This window comes from Battus philenor, unplaced genomic scaffold, assembly GCF_028537555.1.
Source record: "Battus philenor isolate CCGP_79_NKW_IND1 unplaced genomic scaffold, ilBatPhil1.0.hap1 SCAF_18, whole genome shotgun sequence".
Taxonomy (NCBI): Eukaryota; Metazoa; Arthropoda; class Insecta; order Lepidoptera; family Papilionidae; genus Battus; species Battus philenor.
Window position 1 is genome coordinate 10519439 of NW_027181680.1, and position 25857 is coordinate 10545295.

Sequence of the window (25857 nt, forward strand, 5' to 3'; positions counted from 1 at the left end):
CCTCTGCCTTAAGCTGTCTGCGAACAGTCGTCCAACGACTGTAATAATGTCGTCTGTCCATCTTGTGCCTGTATGTATAGATATAAGACAAATATTGAGACACAGTTTTTAAATAAAATACGTTATTCTTTATAAAAAATCGTTTATTGCGCACATAACAGTAATTACACGAAATGAATCGAACATACGATCGATTCGCGCCTCGAATTAGCGCTCTATTGGATACGCAAGGAACATTATATGGTTTTCAGACGTCCGTCTAAAAATATTGTATATAAACAATACAGTAACAAAATCGAAAAGCTTTCCACTAGTTCGAACATTCTTATATGACTTTATAAAAAACATTGCGTAGAGTTAGAAGAAAGAAAATTATCGATTTTTTTAATGGTAACACCATTTTCACCATTAAGATTACATTACGAAAAATTGTTTCATCTGATATTGGTACGCACGTATCATGGAGATGAATAAATACGTTAAAATAGTGACCACAAGACATAGGCCTTCCCCAAAGATTGCAATAAAGACCGGTTTTGGTTTACCTCTGGATAGCCCACCACGCCGGGTCTACTGACTCGTGACTCGGCAGCCACTAGAGAAGCTTGCTGCCCCAACGGCAGTTCGTTGCACAAGCGATGTGCTCCGCTCATTGCCATTTAATTAAACAGTATATTATTATTTTACATATAATCCAGTAACAGTACAGATATTTTTTTTCCAATAAACCAAAACAACTTTGTAAACACTGTTTTAAATTATTACAATCAATGATATGTTACATCAATAAAGAAATTATTAGTCTATAAAAATTAAAGGTGAAATATAAATAATTTAAAAAAGTAGATTCTCGGCACACATCATTTGATGATCAAGGCTCTGTGACGTCACTTTATAGTATAAAAACACTGGCATGTTATGGAAATATTCTAGAATTCATATTTCATACTATTGCAGTAAGAGATTACTGTAAATAAAAGTTTCAGTCTCATTGTAATAATTTTCCTTCCTCTAACAAGGACATCCCCTCTTTACAAATACCTTATAAACAGAAATGGGATATTGCATTGCATATTTATCTACCTGCAATGGTAGCTTAATATGGATATACATCATGGATTTTACATAGAAAAAATAACGGAATTCTTATAGGCAAATGGGAGGAATAGCATACAACTCAAGTATACTTCGAAAATAGTGAAATCCGGAAACGAATACGTGACCGCCATAGCCCAGCGGATTAGCAAACTGAAGTAGCAGCGAGAGATGGCTGTTAGGACCTTAAGATTCTGGAGCCACGTACTGACAAGCGCTGGACAATCCACCCACAAGGTAGATAAATGACCTTATTAAGGTAGACGAGGCCCAAGTTCACCAGTGGACATCTTACGGCGATTTGAAACCATGAAGCATTACAAACGATTTTAGAAATGATAGAAAAGGCGCAATGGATAAACAAAGAGTCCGCCCAAGAAATATATAAAACCAAGAAAGAGTAACATCAGCCAGAAAAAAAATTAAGAACAAGGTTTGGACTGAGCTGGAGGCGACTTATATCCAGTACGAGGTTCCAATAACAGAGTGATACGTTGGAAATATATGGAAGAGGCTTGTGTCTTACCGTCATATGGTGAAATTATGATGAACCAACTAAAGCAACCTCTATAGGCGTCTTAAAAAAAGAAAATTTGTGATAAATATGCACTTGATAATCCAATTTCTGTTCACACACACATGGAGCCTTATTTTGTTTAATTACGATTAAGTTAAAGCGTTAAACGATCCGTAATATGTTTAGTTTCACTTATTGCTTTGTTTTTACGTGTACGATCAACAAAAAAGAATTGCTTTGATAATCGTGTCACAGGAACACAAACGAACTAAATAAGAGAAATTATTATAATTTCTATATACTAATTTTTAACCTAAATCAACCGAAATGGTAACGAGAGAAATTTTGACTTTCACTTAAAACTAGAAACATTATTGTCGATTACTCTTTTTTTTAAACAAAAATCGATTACGCAATATCGATACATCGGTTCTTACAATCGAGAAGTGCTACAAATAAAAACAAAAATGTTATCGACTGCACATTTCACAATTTATACATTTGGACACGCAAACAAATGATATTACATATATTAAAATACGCAAATTGACACAGAGCGTTTTTATTAATACAAAACTAAATATATAAAGTATCCAATCATTAAAATAATATATAAATAGAGAACAATAAAATCATAATTTACCTCATTATCATGAATTCTTTAGAAAATTGAAAACAAAGACAGATATGTACGCCCGTCATATAAAAATAATTTTACAAAAGCCATATCCTTAAATCTCCCATGTCTATTAATAAGGCTCAACCTTACTGGAGGTGTGAAATTTTAACAAGAAATTAAAAAACAGTATTTCAGCATTTCATTAAAAAATAATCTCAATTCATTCGTATAGATCTATAAAATCCAGTTTAAAAATAATGATCTTTAAAATTAATCAAAATTCGGTCTTAAGTTATGCCAATGGATTTAAGCAACAGAAGATTGAATATCGGCAAAAATTTGACCAAAAACATGTTCCCTGAGCTTTGGATATAACCACAGACTATAATTACTAATTCCGGTATTTCATAGAAAAAAATTGTATGGATGAATATAAATAAGTCTATATATACAATAAACCACGAGGAAAATTTAAAAAAATATTCTTTGATTTATAAACTATGTTGAATGAACGAAATGAACCAGTTTTCGGATATGTGAAGGCATATTTAATTAAAATGAGGGGTTGGCTTGCTATGGAGAGCACTTCTGAGTCGAATGGAAAGTGATACAGGTAATCTATACTTGGATGCGTGCAATAGATACTACGAAAATAGTTTCATTTTGTTAACGAACACAGAGTGATTGGTTATGGTGTAAAAGCTTTTAAGGGGTGAATTTATAGATCAGGGGTGGCCAAACTGCGGCTCGCAAGCCACATGCGGCTATTTGAACGATTATTTTTGGCTCCGATTGACTGTCAAATTATTTAAATATATGTAACCAATGTCAGCTCATGGGAAATCGAAACAAATTACTGGTGTGAATAATAATAATAATTATTATTATTATTCCACCATAAAATTAACTGGCATCTTAAGTATTACTAGGAGAGCTGTTACATGTGCCATTATACCTAACTTCAATACACCTTATTTTGTACTTTTATTTGAATAATTTCAATAAATATGGTTCTAAAAGATTCTTTTGTGTGTTTAAAATGTGTATTTGATTGCGGCTCGCAAAAACAATCAAATTTCTAAAAATGGCATGCACTATCACAGAGCTTGGCCACTCCTGGTACATATCATTTGCTGTCAATGTATGGTACACTATATACAAAAATCATTGGTTTCAGAAATAATAAATGTAATGCTAATATAGTAAGAAAAAAGCAGTTTTTACATTCCAAAAATAAATTAATGTAACATATTTCAGAGTGATCACCTATAGGTGATTGGAAGTAGGTGTAAAAGTATTAGCTTTTTGTTGACAAATGAGCTATATATTCAGACCTTTAAAGCTTTTACACCTATAATTAATCATCCTATATATATGTTTAGCTTAACTAAATATACACAATATTTAAATGTCAAACTTTTTATATTATAAACAATCTAAATTGCAAGAAATCAACGGACTTTCGAAACAACCTCCACAAAGTATTACGACAGTATAGCGGAGAATTCAAATCGACAACTTTTCTATATTTCACCGACTAATCAGACTTCATGATGGATTATGAATTTTATTCGGTTGCAGGTGCGTATTAGTTTTAACGAATTTCGTTCAGTATTCTTGCTAATTCCCCAGCTTTTTTATCTGCTGAAATCTTTTCATAATAGTTATTAAACCTGACCAGATTTTAATTAAAAATGAGTGACCATGAGCCATTACAAGTGTACATTAGAAGGTCCGAGAGGTAGTTCCTTACGATGGGACTCATAAGGTCAACCATAGAGAAATGGAGAGGGGTATGAGTTTAGCTGCGTGATCGAATCAGAAATCAGGAGATCCGCAGTAGAACCGTAGAGGTCACCAACGAAGCTAGAATTCGTCTGAAGTGGCAGTGGGCGTGGCACATCGCTCGAGCGCCTTTGGGGCCGAAAGGTTCTCGAGTCGCCACTCGAGCCAGTAAACTCGACGAAATAGTCAAGGTCGCGGAAAGTAGCTGAATACGGGCAACGCCATGCTGGTCATCGTGGCCATTTTTTGAGAAAGTATATGGCCTGCAGTAGGCGTCTATCGGATGATAAGAAAAAGAAGATCATGAGCTGGGTCAGTTCATTGCCTTATTTTCCAACACCAAAGAAAAAAAAACTGTTGTGTATTCATACCTCCTTCTCCAATAACTAAATCTGAACATAGAGATGGAACCTGCCTCTCACAAAGTAACTAAATATTGTGTGTTATAATTTTATCACAAAAAAATGTTGAATACCCCTTAATACACATATACTATCAGTGTGCGCGATTTCATCCACGAGAAATTTAACAAAAATAAATTCACTTCATTTAATTTTTTTTAAATAACTATTTTTTGTAAAATAAAGTACATCGTTCGCGCTAAATTTAAGATATTTTTTTTGCTTTTTATTTTAGTTCAATTTTTTTTTAAATGAAAGTAGCCCAAGTTACTCCTTATTACATCAGCTACTAGCCAATATAATTCCTATCAAAATCGGTCCAGCCATTTCAGAAGAAACTGACAGATAAAAATTAAATAAAAATGTAATTTTGATATATGTACAAGTGCAAGCAGTTATTTTAATATTATTTGTATTATTAAGTTAGACATTTAAATCTTGTTTATATTATTATTTAAGTAATGAAAAGTTGCGCGCATCTCTTTCTCTCTTTCATTTCTTTTCCCATCTGTAGGTAAATATGCCTTCATATATCCATTCTCTGATCAAGTACACAAAAACAATAATTATTCTTTAATACCTTTAAAATTGCGGGGTACATAATTTTTAATTTTTTTTTAAATCTCAAGAGTCATTGACTGTAAATTTTGACAAGATGTTATATTTACTAAAGAAATTATATAAAAAATTCAAGACATTAAAAATTGCTCTATATTTTTTAAAGAAAATTATTTGTTACCATTACGTAAAAACAGGATATTTAATTTAAAAAAAAGTATCTAAATATTTATGCTCGAATCTTTAGTCTCTGTTTTGGTGGCACTATTACTTACCTATTTACGGTATTATTCACGTCGTGCTCTATAGATTGTTCCCAAAACCATTAAACTAACGACGCACGTTTTAAACCTCTTCAATTGCCTGACCTAGTATAGCTGAATTTGAAAAATCAACCGTACAATAACGTAATAAGGTTTAGTATTCCTTGTTAATTGATATTATCGAAATAAATACAGCAACTCCACTATTTACACACCATTTGTTATACAAATATTTCAGTATAGTTTCATAATAAATTCGACTTGTATAGGAGAACGTACACGCGACACTTTTGCAATTTAAACTTAATTCATTTGAAATAGAGTACAATTACAATTAATTCATAAACTTAGTACATTCGTAGCCAGTATCTGCTACGGCGTGGCAAATACATGGTATAAACGACCCGGTGAAATTTGCTGAGAAACACTATAATCTGTGTAACCGTGGTAAGATTTATTTTTGTACAGAAACACGGCTTGAAGTAAGCATAATATACAGCAATCCAAGGTAAATAACACGGTAATTTAACACCGCGATTTTTTATCCTTCGTATAACAGGCACATTCCTCCTATAACGCGGTGAATTCCCGTATTATATTTCAGTACTGTAACAGTAATGACGTACAGTACAATTGTAGATGTATGTTTTCTTATAAAATTGATTATCCTTTAGAAACAAAAGCTAAACGTGAATAATTTGTACATAACGCGTTATACGGGGTCTGACACGTGTTATACTAGAAAATCTTCAATTATGATCCTATAACGCGCAACTAATCTACCGTGTTATAGATAGGATTACTGTGTAAAGATATATTTTCATTTTATATTTCAATAAAATATAATTATAACGATAAACCATTAATATTTTTAGACAATTTATTTTCTTTGTGCCACAAATACGTCCTAAATATTTATTTAAAGACAAATATATACTATCGACATATTTTAAACAAATGCAGACAGTATAATAGCATATATATGATCGGTATAGGTTTACACATCTATGAGGTCGAACTAGCGCCGCTTGGATGTCATGTACAAATTATCCCATATATCAACGTCAATATAAAATAGGGTGACCAGACAAATGGTGACACAATTAATGAAAAAAAAACCTTAATCTAGTATTTATATTTTTAAATTTGGATATAGAAATAATTTCGACTATATGGTTTTACAAAAAATTAAATTTTCTTACATAAACAGGTTGTTACAGTAAAAAGTATAATGTAATCAAAAAAAAAATTGTAGTGATAGTACATAACATCACATACAAATACGTTGCATAGACTTTTTAATTATTTTCTCGTGTTAGCCACCATCTGTGGAATGACAAGAATTCAAATCGGCGTTGATTTATGGGCCACCATGTACAGGTAAATATAATAAAAGGAAACCAAAGTCGTGTCGCCTGAACGTTTCCTAACAAAAGAAAAATAATTACACTGTATCTAATTGAACCATTTCATCAATGTCTATCAAGTTCTGTTTTGGACGAATTAAATTGAACCTTACGGCTTTAACAATAAGTTACAAAGTGATAACAAAATTCATATTAAATGAACACATTATTGAATATTGAATAACATGTTAGGCGTTTCAGTATTAATTGCATTCGAATATATATCTTGTGATGTACGTAACAAGTTTCAATTTTGTATGAACATGCGTATATAAACAATTCGTGCCTAACAAATTCGTTCAAAGGCATTCAATTATGGACTCAATGCGTTTGGTTATAAGTTTCTATGTTGCGTGTTTGGCTTACTACTACCGGAGTTTGGCTTGCCTCTGCCGCCACACGGCGTACTTTGCGCATGCGGTGTCGATCATTTGGTTCATGTGTTTTGTTAACGTTGTTGCTAAGGGTGTCAGGTCACGCAGCATTTTTTCCTGTAAAAATGAACATCAATTATAATTCAAATATCTTCAAAAATCATATTCAGGAGTAAAAGCAAATATTTTTTCTTTATTTTTATATTTATACCCCTTATAAAATCAGCGGACCTGGTGCATGGGCTGTGTTTAGTGGTCACCGGGTCCGTTGAGTCGTCAAGTTGTGTATAATTGTCTCTATATATAGTTGAAAGGCGAGTGTACACTCAAATTCCATCAGTGTTGATATGTTGGTTCTAAGAGCAGTATGTCTATACAGTTTCTATACATTCGTAATAATATTAATAATCTCAACGACAAACAGAAATCGGTTGTTAGTGGTTAATCACCGTTAAATCTTCTTCTTCTTCTTCTTCTTTCCCTTTTCCCTTTATTTGGGGTCGGGTCTCCTTATCAATTTGCGCCAGGCCACTCTATCCTGGGTTGTCCCTGCATCAAGTTGAAGGGTTTCCAGTTCCTTTCTGATATTAGACCACCACGTAGCTTTTGGACGCCCTCTCCCTCTTGGGAATTCTGGGAGGCTTAAGGCAGTTTTTACTAACGGTTAATCACCGTTAAATAATAAAAAAATATATATCGCACACTTTTTAAAAATATTCCTATTTAAAAATCAAAAAAGTTTTATGCACAATTTACTGTGCGCCATCTAGCGGAGTTGCCGTGAACGAGGTCGGGTGCAGATCTCAGAGCCTTATGTGTAGATGTCGATGCCTGCAAGCATCGATCGTACTTATAGCAACGTACTCGTGTATTTAATTTTGTTAATTTCTTTACCGCGCATTCTATTATAATTGTCTGACATACCTCCAATAAAAATGATATTTACAAGTGTTGTTTATAGCTTATATTGTATAGTTATCCTATATGAAACATAAAAATGAATCAACAAAACAACTTTCACACATCGATCGACTAAAAACTCTAGAACCCTGTAATAAGGTTTACTTAATAATGTGATACTAAATATAATATAATACTTCGATAAGTAGAGTAAATTAAGATATGTTGGTAAACTTTATTATATATATGAATATTCAAATTTTAGCCTATAAACGATATATTTAGAAATTGATTCTTCAATCATCATCATTGTTTAAAAAAAAATATTTAAACTTTCAAATGGTCACGATTTAGTAAGTAATGAGAGATAGGACACGAAGAAAAGTATATATAATAGGTCACCCAGAGAGCAATGGAGAGAGCTATTCTCAGTTTGAGAAATGAGGAGATCCGTAGAAAAACCAACGTCACCGACGTGGCTCGAAGAATTGATCGTCTAAAGTGGCAGCGGGTGGAGCACATCGCTTGTGGAACCGAAGGCCGTTGGAACCGAAAGTTCTCGAGTGGCGACCACGTGTCGGTAGACGCTGTATGGGCGGATGTAGTACCCCACCCGACTAGGAGGACCAATGATATAGGATCACGGGAGATCGCTGAATGCGGACACCATAAGACTGGTCATCATGTCGACCTTTGCAGGCACTGAGCGTCTATCGACTGAAAAGAAGAATAATAATAATTTATTACCTCAAATGGGCGTAGTTTGACATTTCTGAATCTGAGCAGAGCTTCGTAGAAGTTGGAAGCGCGGACGGCGGAGTCATCAGAATCGGGGGCAGCCCCGGGCTGCGGAAAGCAGCGCCACAGCTCGCGTAGCAGCTCGCCACCCGACAGGTATAGCCGATGCAGCTCAGCTTTCACCTCCACCGGTATTAATTCTGAAATAAAGTTAATAAATCCTTCATGGATTGAGTGTACACATGTGTAATAAAGTTCTACGACATATCTTAGATCTTTCTCTGAATTTTAAAACCTAAAATTGAAAGTATATTACTAAATAGTTCTTGTAACAATGTAATAGTTTTAAGTTGATCGAAATGTGTAGAACTTGGTTTGCTGATTCATGTACTTGTTTGGTATTATAATGCATACATCAAATATTATTAAGTTTCATTTAAAATCAGTAGCTACTAAGTGTTTCTGGTCAGCTCTTCTCTGCAGATCAGCATTCCAAGCCAGTGGTAGCTTTGTATAATATTAAAATTATTGACGATTTAAAAGTTTCGTGTAAAATTTAATTGATAGTCTAAACTAAGCCTAATTAGGTTGATTTAGAGTTACAGGCAAGTGCTTATTGGCATGTGCGTGCACGCTGTTATGCATCACATACTCTGCTTATTAGAATTACTTCTAGGCGCTACCCTATATTAGAGCTGCCTATTGGCGCTAGTAGCACTGCCTATTTTGATCTCTGGATATAACACTGGTCAACGCTAAGGGCGCATAGCCTGTACTTCTTTACCAAGTTAGAACCTCGGTTACTATTGCTTAGGCTGCTTCCTTACCTAATTTATCTTAAGAGTTACAATATTACGCAGATAGAATAACTGCAGAAAGTTGTACCATGATGCAGTCTGAAGTTCAGTAACCTTATTCTTTCATTATGTGTCAGGGTTATCTCCCGTGAGGTGAAGGTTCATCCCCATGTGAGTTATGGTCACAGTAACTAACCCTATGTGAGTTATGGGTCAATATAATACTCTGAGCTGTAAATTATGGGTGAGTTATGGGTCATGGTAACTATCCGCATGTGAGTTATGCGTCAGTGATGTGAGATATGATTTATGGGTATTGATAGTACTCACGGGCCATGGAGGCGGAGTGCTGGTGGCGCATAAGCGCGCCGCCCGGGCTCAGCTCCCCCAGTGCGCCTACAGCGGCGCCGGCACTCACGCGCACAGGTCGCAGGCACTGCTGTCCGCTGCTCCACGCCTATCACATCACACAAACAACTCCATGTTCATTCATAACCTTATACTCTAAATACGCGCAGCTTAAATGTTCCGTAACGAAAATTAACGAAACACTTATTACGGATTGCTGTCTAGCAGTATTTCTTTATTATTATTTGTGTAAGAAAATTTTCATTCCTGATTTAATGTCGTAGAGAAATCCATAGCAACTTAAATTAAATGTCAACACACCTGACAAATGGACGCAAGCGCTGACAACGGAGGCGGATTGGTCGTGTTGGCTGTATGGCTCATTTGCGAATCTGGACCCATTAAATATCTTTCAATCTGTAAAGGAAGCAAACTTTTTTAACATATTTTTTTACAAGACTATACACCCAAGGTGAGTTTTATGATCAAAATTGGATTGATGAACATAAACGCTAATACACTGCCAGAAGACCTCCTAAAACGTGCCACGCATACAGTGAATGCACTGAATAAGTTATATCTCTTTATTTATATATGCACATATATAAAACATTTTACATATGTATTTCTATGAATTGTACATATATAATTTGTCATTAGAAAATACTGTATATAGCCATTGACATTTAGTTTTACTAACTTTGAGGTAGTCAAATCGGAATCCCCTACCGCTACTAGTGCACCCACTACACTATTCTCATTACAACATCATTTTATATTATTATAAATATATTTATTTACACATATATATTTGAATGTAATTCGTGTTGAACATTGATGTTTTTCAACTACTAATAACGTATCACATACATGTCATGTCTTTGTTGATTCTTGTTTTATTAATTGCCAACTTAATGGAGCAATGACCTTTTATACAAAACTATAGCCCAAATCAATTGAATACTAGCACCACCTAATCGCGCCAGCCGAAGTAACTGCATTCTAACAAGCATCTCACCTTTGACAATTTCAACTCCAGCGCATCATCATTTGTATTCTTATCTTCTAAATCTTCATAATGTATCTTCTCTAATATCCTTTTCTTCTTTTCTAAAGGCTCAGTATTACTCTTCTCCTCCGCCGGTCTCTTTTCCGCTAGTCCGTTTGTCTCTCTCATACCATTTTCTACTACTCTGTTGTTGTTATTTGTTGTTTTACTACTACTACTGCTATTACTATTACTAGAGTTTGATTTATGACTAGCTTTGAGCACCTGGAATAAATAAAGACAGGTAATTAATATTTTAGTATGATATTAACATATTATTCTTATAAAACAATTCAGATCATGAATTTCAGATATATAATACCAGTTAGAGTTATATCTTATTTTGAATAGCATATTTTTATCCAAAATATCATCACTTGAGAATAAGCCAGTGTAATTAAAAAAACCTAGACATTGTTTTAGGAATTTTAATACACATAAAACATTTCCATATATCAATTTATCTCTTAATGATTTACACATGTTTATCTATGATAGATAAAATCGCCTGATAAAATGTCTGAAAAACTAGCCAAAGGAAATGCTACTGAATACAGCAAATATTGGGCACTGCAAGGCATAGACTTCTCTCAAAGATATCTATGGAGGGATATACCGTAAAAAAAGCCGTAAAAGGGGGGCACGAAGTACGAACGACATTAGGCCCCTTGTGGCTTAGGACAGCAGCTGAACGAAGGTAATGGAGGAAGTTGGAAGAAGCCTTTGTCCTAAGGCATACCAAAATCAGACATATTTTAATGTGACCTAAATTTAACTATAATAATATTATAAGTCTTGCATGTACACACACACATACCACACTATTTTTTTCAGTAGGACTGCGACAGACCAGTAATTTCTGGCAGTACAAAGTTTCAAGGTACAGATAGTAAACAATTAATTTTAATACATAGTAATTCAAATTTAATAAAATACTTTTTCTTACTATTACTACATTATTTAATAAACCATTGATTTTTGGATACAGTTACATACATATTCACCTCCTTTAAATTTACACCTATAACCAATCATCATGTTCATTCAATTCAACTCACCATAATAGAGTGTTGGTTGAAACGCTTAATCATGTTGCGGTGTATGGAGGTACTGTCACCGCGTTCTTTCTCTGGCGGTGCATCGTCCTCGTTGGGTAACAAAGGTACTGGCTCGATGAATTGAGGGAGGTCCACCTGGAATAAAAAAAAATATTTTCTCACTGTTGGGACCCAAGTGAGCAAGAGAGTTATATTGGCGATTATATTATATCTTTTATATTTATTATCCTCTACTGCTTGCCACAAATCCCTTGCTCTGTATGTACTATAAATCAAAGGGTCATATACAATAATAATTAATTTATTATTTTAAAAAATCTGTTCTCGACACTGATAGGCTAGCTATTTTGAGACAAATGATAGGTTAGTTCACTATAAAGTTAAACTGTCTTAATCTGAACAATCAAAACCGGAATCTACATTCAAATTATACATTCGTATTATTTAACAAATTGCAGACAATTTTATACCTAGGTCGATTTACAGACCAGTTTTATCTCATATTGACCCTTGGTGAAGTGATCTTGTCCCCTTGGAGTAGATTTTAACCACTCTGGAAATCCCTGATGTAATACTTCAATACTATAATGTCATATCCAGTAAGTTATTAATAATGCGTACAATGCTTTATATATATGGTATACTCTAAAATTATTATTACGGAAGCACCCTGTATGTATTATATTCCGACAACCTTTACCTTACTCTAGTGTGTTTGGTATGAATAAACATGCGCTTACAGTGAGATCTAACGTTGTATTCTTCATAGCTGAAGCAATTGCTTGGTCATCAAGTTTGGCACATTCACCAAACAAGTCTTTACTAGAAGATGATGCTATTCTATCCCTGTAATATAAATTTATAATGTTATTAATTGAATGTTACCGTTCCAAATGTACTAAATGCCAACTTATTAAACAAGTTTGTCCATAAATTAACGTCAAGATGAAATAAAGGGTATTAGATAAAGTAGTGGTTTTACCCAGAAAATTAATAAAAAAATATCTGGATAATCAATAAATAAAATCATTCTTAATTTTTGAATAAACAATGTCACAAAAAATGACGATTTCATTCAAAAAAAGAGTTAATAACATAAATGTAAAATACAAAAAGAAAAGTGTAAATCTTTACTAATTTTCTCTTTTTAATGCAGTCATTTAATATGGTTTAGAGATCCTGCAGTTTTGAGAGGGAAAAGGGCAGATGTCGTGCAGTCTAGTCTTCATATTATGATTATTATTTTATAGCCCTCTACAGCAGTGTTTCCCAACGTGGGGTCCACGCCCCACAAGGAGGCGGTAATTTGATTTTTAAGGGGGGCAATTCGCGAATAGACTCGACACGGTTTTAATTTCTTTCATTTTTATTTAAAAATTATGTATGTTATATAGGTGGACGTAAAAATTTTAGACAGGCTTAGGTGGAAAACGGCACACAAAAAAGGTTAAGAAGTGCTGCTTTTCAATAAAATTTATTATAACACTAACATTGGTAGTCTAACTGAAGGATCTCTAGTGGTTTGAACAGAAATGACAAACATGTACTAAATAATGGGCAAATAGTGTTTCTTGTCTTAGAAGCCAATGAAATAAACATTAATAAAAAAAAATAAACATCAAAATTACCTATGAAAATAATGTGACTGGAAAAACTTAGTCCAAAACTCTGCTTCTGTCATCTTGTTAGGCACATAATCAATATGTTTCTTACGAACAGCTGGATATGTTTTAAATATGGCGTCTATAATGTCTTGTGTGAGGTTATATTTCAGTCCATTACAACCGTCCGTCTGAGGTTGAATATCAGCAAGGAATGCACCAGACACACCTGAAATATCACATATTACAAAATATTTGTATTGTATAAACTAATTGTAAAAAAATAATTTATATAAACTAATTAATAATAAATAATATGGTATGCAAATTATTAATAATAATATAATTAAAATATTGCACTATAAAAATGTATGTATGTCTTTCGGCGACCTTAATTATGTCCACCTAGTGGGTGTCATGCACAGGGCGCATATGTCGGTTCATGGACCACACTCGCAATTCTTTAAGTTATGTCAATGACCTTGGTTCTTCTGTGAATTGTCTCATTTCTAATTTAATCTACAATATTACAATTTAACTTACCCGCTTCTTGTTTTATATTACTAGAATCTGTATAATGTTTCAACGTTGGAGTATTCCAGTACTCTTCACTGCTAATTACTTTTGATATAACTAAATCTTCGTATAAATGCTTTAATGATGGATGGAGAGACAGTAATCTGTAAGAATAAAGAAACTATAAAAAACTTAATCCGAAAGTGTAATTCACATATATAAATAAACACCAATAAATTCCTTTTTCCCACGGTCAGGCCACATTCATATTTTTTGTACAAATATCCTTATACTTTGTAAGTTTCTTAAAGAAAAAAAAATATTATAACTGTACTGAAACTTGATAAATATCAGAGAACATAGTTACTGTTAAAATTGCGCAATCAACAATTTGCCATAAACTTGTTTTTGCCAGTTTACTTTGAAATTCCATTTAATTATTCATAGCTAAGCAATAACATATGTTGGGCCAGTTATTGAAAGATTAATTGTAATAAATTAATAATGTACTATCAAAATATAGTTTTATTTTTACTCTCTAACATTATTTTACAGAGATTGATGTTAAAAATAATATATTTTTAAATAAATGTGTGTTAGTTTACAGAGTATCACTGTAATGTAACTATAAAAGCATGTATTACCTTTTGTCGTCTTCTTAATAGTTCATTTAATAAGTACATTTTTTTATTAAATTACTGATGGAGTACATGCTGGATACAGACTAATTATTAGAGGCTAGAATTATTTTTGCCAGTGCTCTGTGACCACCGCTGTGACAGTAAGGGAACATATTTAAATTTGTTCATTGTTATATGAAACTGATGTCAATGTATGGTTTGCTATTGGTGTGTCTAATTAAAATAAATAAACACCAAAACAACTGATATTTGATACCCATAACTATAGCAATATGTACAACAGAATTTCATTTTTATTTCATACAAACTTATAAAATAGTAATTAACAAGAGGTGTGAGGAATATACCTAGATTTCATCTCGAGTTCTCCATCAATCTGTCTTTTGAACTTGGGCAGTAAATTTTGTAGTAACGATTTAACCTGGTCCCTATCTTTGGCCTGCAATTCTGCACCCGCCGGATTTACAAAGTGGAAAGTTGAACATGTGCCATCATGCAAAACAACTTGGAGCTGGACCTTTGGTTTACCTGCCGGCGAGATCTTTTGTGCTGAAAAAAATGGTTGAAGTTAATCACTGCCCAATATTTATAAATGTATTATATGAGGGTGCTTAGCATCGTGGGACTATACCAGGTGTGGACATTTTGTACAATATTCAATATTCAGGTGAATCTCCATTAATAGGAAAATACTTATTTGATTTTTATGTATTTTTTTTTGTTATATTAAATATAGCAACCCTTTTTATAACACCAGTCAATAAAAAATATATTTAAATGTGATCCACTCTAGTACAAGTCAATCTGTGATGATTTAATAAGTGATCCAACTATAATGTGTTAGTTAAGTGATATAACTTGTCAGCATTCCCTAAATTAACTGTCTTGGTCAAGTTAAACTGTGCTTATTAACAAAAACAATAAATTTATGCTAAATATAAATTACAATTTTATGTCAAATATTTTTGTATTATTAGGATATAAGTAATTAATGTAGAGAAATTTCATACAATAATGCATGTCTATTGAAAAATGTATCAAAAAATAAAAATTCCATAAACAAAAATCCAAATGATCCTAATTCAATTTGTCAAATTTAATTAAAATAAATTTTCGATTTATGACTGTGTACAGAAAAGATATTTTCCAATTACATAAACACTATCAGAATTCAAACAATCCCATGCTGTCTAATGGTCTAGTTCACCATGATGTGAAAGATTTTTAAGTCTAATGTAAACTTAATTATTAATAAAGATTAACACTGAGTATTATATCAGCATAGCATAGACCCAAAAATAAATAACCTTATAATATATAATAATATAATATTAATAATAAATAGCAAACACAAGTTATGTATGTTATAATTTAGATGATTTAATATTTCGGTTGGTCCGTCTAACATAGTTAAGGTAGCGGATAGTCAGTGGATGGGGGCAGTGCACAACCAATCCTTTAGGCGTTTTATGGTGGAAGCCTATGAATCACAGTGAGTATCTATCGATTGAGATGATGATAATGATATTGACAAGCAAGTAAATATTCAAAAAACTTTCGAAGCATTAAAAAACCCGATATTAGGTTAGATGCAGGTAGTTACACTGTTACAATATATTCGCCAGGTCTTTTTAAACATCTCAGCATAAACTGTTTGAACAGTTTTAATTTTAAACATATCTTAATTAAAACCAAAATAAAGTAAGTTAATTTATCTGATAATGGAAAACACCACAGCTTACTAATGAGACATCAACCTTCCAAGAATTAAAACTTAAGTCAACATTTGCTAGCAATAATGAGAAACACAAAGTTAATAAATATTGCTTTTACATAACAAACAAAAACTATACCCTTAAATCTCGTCAGCCATGACATTTAAGGTGTCAGCAATCTTATTTATTCTTGCTCAAGTTGTATATCTACTAATTTAATGATATACAAAAACTTACACTGTGAATTTAAATATTCTTAAATTTAGAATAAATTACCTACTTTTAATATCGGCATATTTATGGGAAACAGCGACGGTGTCCCGATTCTCCAGCATCCAAGCCAATCTTTGATTCATCACGTAAAGTGTTCCATCTCCCTTTTTATACCGTACATATCCCACACTTAACAAAACGTCTTCCGAAGATGTGGTCATTTTAAACGCTAATGTCTCTTGCGGCAATTACCAAAAATATAACGTTGTGAGTTTGACCTCAAAGAGTATTTTTTAAGATTATCGAAAAACCGTGATTGGCACACGACGTATTCTGTAATCCATTAAAACTTTTGGAGTGTATATATATTACTTGTAATAAGTTGTAATATAGGTGAATCTTTAACGAATCCTCGATTCGATTTTTATGTATAAAATACGGAAATACGAAATTCTATCAACAAAAAGCACATCGTCCAAACCCCATTTGCGGTTTTGTTTGACAAAATGTCAAACGTACTAAAATGTGTTAGCTGATTTAAAAAATATTGTTAATACAAATTATTTTATTGTTATAATTATATTAAAATTAATAAATACTATTAAAAATATGATCAAAACATCCTATAAAGAGAATTAACCAACTATTTAAATTATTCTTTATTGAAAATATATTATTTTTGAAATTATTTATTTTTATTATTATTTCATTGATGTCCGTTTTCTATCCAATTTGGTGGTGCCAGCCTTTCTAGCTTTTTTAGCGTTATTGGGCTGATGAGGGCACTATGAACCGAAATTCGCAAATCGTACCAAATTGGCAGGCAGATTTTACTATCTGCTATATTCTAGGTAAAATTTAAATCTGATTTGTGTGAATGATACCTCGCTAATAGTCTTATATTTTGTCTGTTTTTTAAAGTACTTCAAAACTCTAACTTAAACACTACAATTTCACTAAAATAAAGCGATAGAATGAGACAATAACATATTATTGGAGGAATATTAATAATAGACAAGTGATCGATTTGATTTTCTAAATTTATTATCACCTTTGACGGTGTAACTATTAAGTCTTATTAGTGATAGTGATGATTTCGGTGTTTTTTAAAAATATCTTATATTCTGATTCCAATAGTAAAATGGTTAATTGTCATGAAAAAATCTTTTTTTTGGAATTTTATTTTTTTAATAATAAAGTTTCAAATGATCAAGATCAAATATGGTGTGTGTGACTTTTGTTGAAAATAAAAGGTATTTTTAATAATTACTATAAATAATACGATAACGAATGATTAAAATAATATTTTTTTTTAATTAGCTCTCTTTAAACAAAGTTAAATATCTTTAGAAACAGATGTTTTATTTTTTGAACGCATCCATATTAGACCGCCATTTTATTTATATATACATGCAACACTGAACATTGACAACCCAAAATGCAATCATGGCGCACGGGGCACTGTGTTTGTAGAATGCTGGGAAGTTTTTACGTAAACACTTCGTTATTTTGCATTGTAACCTGTTTATGTATTATAATAATTTATCAGTAAATTTTAAGGATTATAGGGAAGCATACATGTGTGTTCAAAACGTGAAGTTTTCACCTGTTCGGAACATCGTCTCTGTACTACTAGACACTTGCAGGTATAATAATCATGAGATTTGCTGTTTTAGCCATCTAATCAAGTGAATGACAATTAAATTATCTCCTAAACAAGTTAAAATTAGACGGCTAATTTTGTGCAATAAATTTTGACGTTGTTTTGTTGTGATAAATTCATTATATACGTTTGTTCCAGATAACTTTGTTGGTGTCATTATGTCAGAGGCGTACGCCCGTGAGATACTACGAAGGAATGTTGCGCAAATATGCCAAACTATAGGATGGAATGGTATAAACTCGACGCCGCTGGATATTCTGGTGCATGTGCTGGAGAAGTACATACGTACCCTTGGAACGCAAGCTAACCGATACGCCGAACAATTCAATAGGACTGAACCAAATTTACATGACCTCGGATTAGTGTTTCGTGATCTCCATGTCCATTTGCCAGAATTAGTTGAGTACACTAGAAGTGTACCACCTGTTCCACCACCTGTCAACATAGAAAAATTTCCTAAACCTAAAGAGTCTAATTTAAATTTCCTCAAACCTGGTAGTCATGAAGTTGTCACAAGACCGATGCATGTTCATGAACACCTTCCACCTATGTACCCTGAAAAAGAAAGAGACACACCGGCTGTTGCTGGAACTGTTGAAATTAGACAAAATGGTATTGACAATATTGAAAGTAATTTATCATGCAAAAGTCCTGAAATATCTGTCACAGACAGTCCGGAAAAAGCAAAAGACTTATTCAAGCGGCCAATTGACCCTGTTTCATTACCAAATAGTAAAAGGCCGAGGTTAAGGTTAGATGAAGAAGAGAGAACCCGTGAAATCAGCAGTGTTATTATGACTATGTCTGGTTTTTTGTCCCCAGCCCGAGAAGGAAAATTACCTGAGGCTAGGCCTCCCGCAATAGTATCTGAAAAGCACCATGACAAACATAAAACTAATTCACACCATTCAAATCCCATGAAAGTACCAATTTTAGATAAAAGTGATAAAAAATCTAAAAAGAGTAAGTTGTTAAATGGTAAGATTATGAAAAGTAAAAGAAAAGATAAGAGTCATAAAGGTGAAGGCAATAAATCCAAGGATAGCAATAAAATGGAGAGGTATCCACCTGGTTACCCAATAAAAAGTAAAGAAGTTCACCCGACTCATCATAACCATGTGACTATGCCTGCGCCAAAGCCTTTGCTTCAACCTCCTAAGCCGCCGGTGCCTTCTGCTCATAATTCTACTCTGGTTCCTGGGCCATCACCAGTTCTTCCTATTCCTGAAGTCATTAGGCCAGTCATAAAACAGGAACCTCCTGATAATCCACCACCCATTACAAGACCAATGACTTCAAAAGAAGATGCAATACCCGTACCAAGGAAAATACCGATATCAAAATCTCCCCTTATATCTAATTCATTACCTGTAAATAAAAATCAATCTTCAAATTCACTTATATCTGAAACAGAAATTAAGAAGGAGATAATTGAAGAAGAGAAACTGGCGTCACAACCAGACAGATCAAAGGTTAATATATTTAAAAGAATATCGAACAAAAATAAAGAAGACAAGGGTCCCCCAGAAGTCCTTCCTCCGCAGGATAAGTTGCAATCTGATATTTTGATCTCAAGGTTACAGAATTCTACTCATAGCGTGAGGGAGAGTGTTCAAGTGAGCAATGAATCTGTTTTGAACAATAATAATAGTGCATTAGATTTGTCAAAAGAAATAGATGTCAGGGCACATGAAGTTATTAGCATTGATGATGACTCAATGGATATGAACATTATGGCGGATATTCCACAAGCGAAACCCTTGCCTCCAGAAACTAGACCTAGTATATCAATCAACAAATCATTACAACTGCCATATTCCAAAGATGTAGCTAGTGTTACTCCAAAAATTAAAAAGGAGAAGAAACACAAGGACAAAAAGGATAAAGCAGCTAAATTGGAAGCAAAGTTGCTTAAAAAACAACAACAACAATTGGCATTAGAAATGGCACAGACGGAAAAGAAAAAGATGAAACTTGGTAATGTCAAAGTTAACTCAAGTAGGCCAAAGAATGATTCTAAATTACCACAGATGCCACCAGGTTTTCCGTTTTTCCCTGCGATGCCACCTGGAAGAGGTTTAATCCCTGGACCAGGATTAATACCAAACCCAGGGTTAATACCTGGTAGTGACTTTCTTGCAGGGCTAGCAAATAATCCAGCATTAAGAGGATTACCATCACCGAATTTATTATCAAACCCATTTGCCTTAGGAACAAGTGGCCCTGGACTTATTCCAGGACCCAGTTTTCTACCTGGTGGTCTAGGTCCAGGCATCCCAAATCATTTAATGCCTATGGGCAATTTTCCACACACATCTCGATCCCAGTCTATGAAAATACCGTCAATGTTACGACGCCCAAGTTTAGAAGTGATACCTGTTGAAAATGAGGATGACAGAGGGATACACAAATCCCCTATAATGCACCGAGATAAAGATCGCCATGATAACAAGCACAAATCTCCAACCATTCCAAATATTTTACAAAAACCAAAATCAAAATCTCATAAAGACCACAAGTCATTGTATAAAATGCCACCTGTACAGCCGGATATAACAATAGAGCTCAATCCTCCTAAGATTGACCTTGTCAGGCAAGAACCTCCTAAGGAACTGCCTCCACCGGTCCGTCTACCGACTCCCGAACCAGTCCCTGTCATTGCAAAGATTGAGCCTGAACCCCAACCTCAGCAAGCCAGACTTCCAACGCCTGAAACTTCGGTTGAGAGAGATTTCGATGGGACTGACAAGAAAAAAGATAAGTCGCATAAAAAAGAAAAGAAGGACAAAGATGGTATTAAATTAAAAAAGAAAAAAGATAAAAAGGATAAAAATAAGGATAAATCAGAAAAGAAAAAAGAAAAGGAAGAAAGGCAAGAGGAGAAAGACAGAATTAAAAAGGAAAAGAAGGAGAAAAGGAAAGAAAAGACTGCCGATGTGTTAGTGCCCAAGCTTACTCTAAAGCTAGGTTCTTCCAATTCAAATTCACCCATGCCTCCAAGTTCGCCCGACATCTTCAAGTTAAATATTAAACCGGTCGTTAAGAAAGAAGAAGAAGAGAGTCCGCCGCCTAAAGAAGAGCCGCGGTCTCGCGAACACAGCCGTTCCCCGGAGCTGGCGCAGATCTCTGCGCTAGTGACGAGGCCACCTAAGCAAAAGCACTCTAAGCATAATAACGTTGCCGAAATGGAGGCGCAACCGTCTTCCCCCCCGGCCGGGAGTTCCCCGCCGAGAAAGAATAGACCACCGTCAAGTCAATCGAAATACAAGAGGATATTGTTCAAGACCCTCGTTAAGAAAGGGCAAATGGAGAACTTCGAAGAGGAGGCGTCTATATCGGAAGAGCCGCCGCCTCAGCCCCCTGTTGCGAAGCCCGCCGGACCTTTGCCCACGCCTTATTACGTGGACGAGCACGGGAACAAAATCTGGGTGTGCCCCGCTTGTGGGCGGCAAGACAACGGGTCACCCATGATAGGTTGTGACGGCTGCGATGGCTGGTATCACTGGGAGTGCGTGGGTATAACGGAGGAGCCGGGCGCGACCGAGGATTGGTTCTGCAAGTCGTGCCTGGCCAAGCGAGCCGCCATGCTTCTAGCCGGCGTCACTTCCGGCAAAAAGCGCGGCAGGAAACCCAAAGCGGAGAAAGTCAGAGACTGTCATTGATATGGACCTTTCGTTGTTACTGAGATTAGTTATAATTCGATGGCGTGAACGGATGGCGTATTGTTAATGGATTATTGTTGAATGATATCATGGAGATACATTTTCATCATTTATAATGTTTTATCATAGGGTAGCAATAAGTATAGATAATAATTTTAAATATTGACATGAAATGTTGAACATAAAAATAGCGTTAGCTACTTGTAATAATTACCATAATTTTAATTTTTTTTTTTGTTAAACTTTTCTCTTATTTGCCGTTCGCTCGGTTAGATCAAGTTTAATTCGGAAGCGAGCGTTACACTTCTTTCGTGTAAACATAGAGATAATATAAGATTCTTTTTATATTGTACAAAAAAACTGAATTTACTTAAGAAATTGGTGATGTATAAAGTAATGTAGTGAATATTTAAATAAACAGAAATGAGGTTGGATGCACGTTCAGCCGATATTTGAATATTTTCATATTATAATTTTAATATAACCCTGTTTTTATTTGTTGAAATTGTTCCTTGTCTGTGCGGTGCTCCCGCGCGATATCGAGCGTTGTCCGCAAGAGTCGATGCGACGTAGCGCGCGGACGCCGTCTCTATACTTTTCGATAGCGTGGAGATGGGAGGCAATGTAAATTTTTTATTTCAGCCAGTGGCCAATTAAATATATTGGTACTCGAAATTGTAGTGAATTATTTAAACACCTTGGCTTATTCATGTTCTCTGTTCTTTTATGCTCTTTTTCATATTTCTACTAAAACACTATAAATTTTGGCTTATAAGGATTGTTTTAGTTAAAATTAATGCTAATAATACAAGTTTTAATATTGTTAGAACATGCGATAGGCTATTTTTTCTTTGACATGTTAACACCTGTTCCTAGAGTCGTAGCCAATTTTTTTAAATCATTTCCACTGTCTTTCAAGTCTATATACATCTTTTATGCTTTTGTTCCTTTAGAAATAATAATATTTTAGTTTGCACACCGTATACCCGTTCGAATATTTTTTTATTAAAATTAATGCTGATAATAATTATTAATTCACATGTTAATATACCTTATAATTCTATGTTCATTCTTTCTTTTTACTTTTACGCGCTTATTTCGTGAAAATTCTTAAGTTAAAATAACATTTGCCGTATTGATAATTTTTATTTGAAATCAATGGTCATGATATGAAATTCTAGAATATACGAAAAAATCTCAATGTCTTATAAAACTTGTGTCTTGTGTCTGTTCACGTTCAGTCTCTACTTCAGAATTAGACCCCAAAGGCAATTCGCCATTTGCGCTATGTGATCTGTCAATTGCTAATTTGCAAGGCTAATTTATATACGGTTCGTCTATGGATCTCTTTATTCTTAATTCGATTTTGTAAGGAAATCCCAAGTATGGCATTTTACATGGAACCTCAAGCTGGACATTATAGGTTTGGAGAAGAGAGACCACGGGCCAGCAAGCGCACTAGTGAACGTCCAAGCCTTGTTATGTCGATAGACGATCTTGTTAAGGAAGACTGGGTGCGAGCAGTTTTCTACCGGTCTTATTTAAAATCTATGGGATAGGAGTCCAGCCGTGAACATCTGATGGTCGAAATGATAATAATATAGTAAGCTTATAATTCATTCATCTGATTTTACAATTCAATATTCGTCTATTTATATTTTTTTAACTGTCATAATTATTTTACTAAAAACTATTTTGTCCTTACAAAAAGTCTGTAGGTGTATAGTGTGTTCGTGGCCACAAAGTACAAATAAAGCTGACTCAAAGTTGGAGTAATATATCTCTTCGATGTAAGGTTTAAATGCTGAGATCAGCTTGCACTGTGATTCGAAGATGTCCTTGCATGTATTATAGGAATTTAAATAAGGCATTGTTCATTAATTTTCTAGTATGTAAAATGCAGGCTAGGTTTAGTTTAGTTAAATTGAAATACACTATCGTTTTATTTACTATATTATATAAACTACAACTTTATCGCAAAACGTGATTTCTTCCAGACAGTTGGATGGACATACTTAACAAGGAAAAATGAAGCTGGCGGTCAACAAGGGATTAAAACGGATGTACATACATATTACTTATAATATAAAAGACGCATATAATGCATAGTAGCCTATGTAGTAGTATTTTATTAAACATTATAAAAATTAAAGAACTGGCATAAAATAATGTTACACAATAACATTAAGTTTGTGTAAAAGATCAAACTTAACGTTTTTTTTATTTTTATCTTTTGATACGTCCGAAAGTTATTATTAAAATAAAAATTGTTAATTATTAACATTTTTTATTTTATTAATTTCTTTACTCTTAATTGTACACAAATAAACGTAATAATAAATCATGTTACAGGACAAAAATTTTAAGTGCAATTATTATATAAACATTAATTGAAAAAATAGTATATTTCCGTTGGGGCCTAAGGAGTAAGAGATCATGGACCTTATGAAGGTCGTTGGAAGACACTTATAAGGGAGAGCTGTTTAGCAGGGAACGTCCGACCAGTGATCCGATGGTGATGATGATATTTCTATTAAAAAGTTTAATTTGATTTAATTCATTAGGTTAAAAAATTAATAAATTGTTTGAACTACTCGATATTTGTTCTAATTATTTTTTAACATCGATTTAGATATCGATTATTTATCTTACAATTTTTAATAGTTAACATTACCATTCCGATGCCTGATAATGTCTTCTATTTTCAAATAATGTACACATTAGTAGCGTTGACATTTCCATCTATTAAAGCGGCAAAGAGCTCAGGGCGTTTAGCTTGAAACTCTTATTTAATAACTGAAGTTTCGGGCTCTCTCGTGTGCATTGATTTGAGCTTCTGCATATACATATATATTGTATAGAGGTGTTGAAACGTTCATTTGTTGTCAGTTAATGTATCTTATAAATATCATTGTTTTCAGAACTTTGGATGATAATATATATAGAAGGAATGCCTTCAAAATTCGACCTACTATATATTAAAATGAATTATTATTATAATATACCAGGAGCCTTTTAATACAAAAAAAATAATGTAACTTATTTCACTTTGTACAGGTTAGTTATGTATATTTACAATATACATGAAAGCTTTTTGTTGATAAACGATCTGTACCTTGGCTCCCTTTAAAGCTTTCACAACTATAAACAATCAAGAAGAAGAAGTTGTTGAGACGAGCTTTAGACAAAACCTTATAGCTGCCGACAGTGGACCTTCTCTTGGATGTCACTAAAGCGTTAGAGGTTGAGGGCTGCCGAACCAACCTTAAAATTATATTAGGGTCCAGCTAAACAGAATTCCTGTTATAGAAAGAGTGATGTTAACCCACAACGAAGGCTTTCTTTTTATGTCCTTGTTAAAGGGGCCTCTCGTTCTTTCTATTGTGGGTGGACATTTTGCTCACATTCTTTCTTTTTATTTTCTTTCTCCTCTATTATTCATCACATTATCTGTCTTTCTTGTCCATATTTCATTACTTTCCATGCATTACCTTTTATCTTTAATCACTATTCCTAGGGTATCATAACAAAACTGCGTTACAGGAAGTTTGGCGAGGGATGGGAGGCGATGCGTAAATGTAATGTGGGTGAATGCTGTATGTTGAAGGATAGAAAATATGATGGATAAAAGAGATAATAATGAAAGAGAGAAAAAAAAACTGTGAAGGAACAGAGAGGGAAGGTAAAAGTAGGAGGATATATATCTCTGACCCGAAAACAAGATCGGAGAAAGAGTATTTTTTAAATAAAAAAAATATTCAAGGGTATCAAAGTTTATTTTTGTCAATCTTCTATTGTTATGTTGCAGTATCATAAATATTAGTTGTGATTTTATATTTTTTCGATTTATATTTTAACACAGCACTGTTTTACTTTACCTGCACCTATTTTAATTTTTCAGTCTGAATTTTGTACAGTTTATAATTATCTCTTTTTGTA

General features: G+C 33.6%; 2 protein-coding genes across 2 annotated transcripts; one reads left to right on the plus strand and one right to left on the minus strand.

The window, feature by feature from the left end:
• Nucleotides 1-6504: 6504 nt before the first annotated feature.
• On the minus strand, nucleotides 6505-17068 carry Tfb1 (transcription factor B1). Its single transcript, XM_068763570.1, has 11 exons — nucleotides 16661-17068; nucleotides 15013-15214; nucleotides 14052-14188; nucleotides 13536-13737; nucleotides 12648-12753; nucleotides 11908-12042; nucleotides 10820-11074; nucleotides 10123-10218; nucleotides 9784-9910; nucleotides 8666-8856; nucleotides 6505-7135 (listed from the first exon to the last, which is right to left on the minus strand). Exons 1-11 carry the CDS (start codon nucleotides 16812-16814, stop codon nucleotides 7013-7015), a joined length of 1728 nt encoding a protein of 575 aa, XP_068619671.1. The 5' UTR covers nucleotides 16815-17068; the 3' UTR covers nucleotides 6505-7012.
• A 979-nt stretch (nucleotides 17069-18047) lies between these two features.
• On the plus strand, nucleotides 18048-22593 carry Taf3 (TBP-associated factor 3). The gene is made up of 2 exons (XM_068763550.1): nucleotides 18048-18239; nucleotides 18395-22593. Exon 2 carries the CDS (start codon nucleotides 18415-18417, stop codon nucleotides 21916-21918), a length of 3504 nt encoding a protein of 1167 aa, XP_068619651.1. The 5' UTR covers nucleotides 18048-18239; nucleotides 18395-18414; the 3' UTR covers nucleotides 21919-22593.
• The last annotated feature ends 3264 nt before the right edge of the window (nucleotides 22594-25857 follow it).

What these genes read in the sequence shown, in the direction of transcription:
- Tfb1 (XM_068763570.1), bottom strand. Translation starts at nt 16,814, where the DNA reads ATGACCACATCTTCGGAAGACGTTTTGTTAAGTGTGGGATATGTACGG. An exon ending in TAATATAAAACAAGAAGCGG is followed by an intron (nt 13,738 to 14,051) that starts GTAAGTTAAATT and finishes GTGATATTTCAG; the next exon opens with GTGTGTCTGGTGCATTCCTT. An exon ending in TGGAGTTGAAATTGTCAAAG is followed by an intron (nt 10,219 to 10,819) that starts GTGAGATGCTTG and finishes CTTCCTTTACAG; the next exon opens with ATTGAAAGATATTTAATGGG.
- Taf3 (XM_068763550.1), top strand. Translation starts at nt 18,415, where the DNA reads ATGTCAGAGGCGTACGCCCGTGAGATACTACGAAGGAATGTTGCGCAA.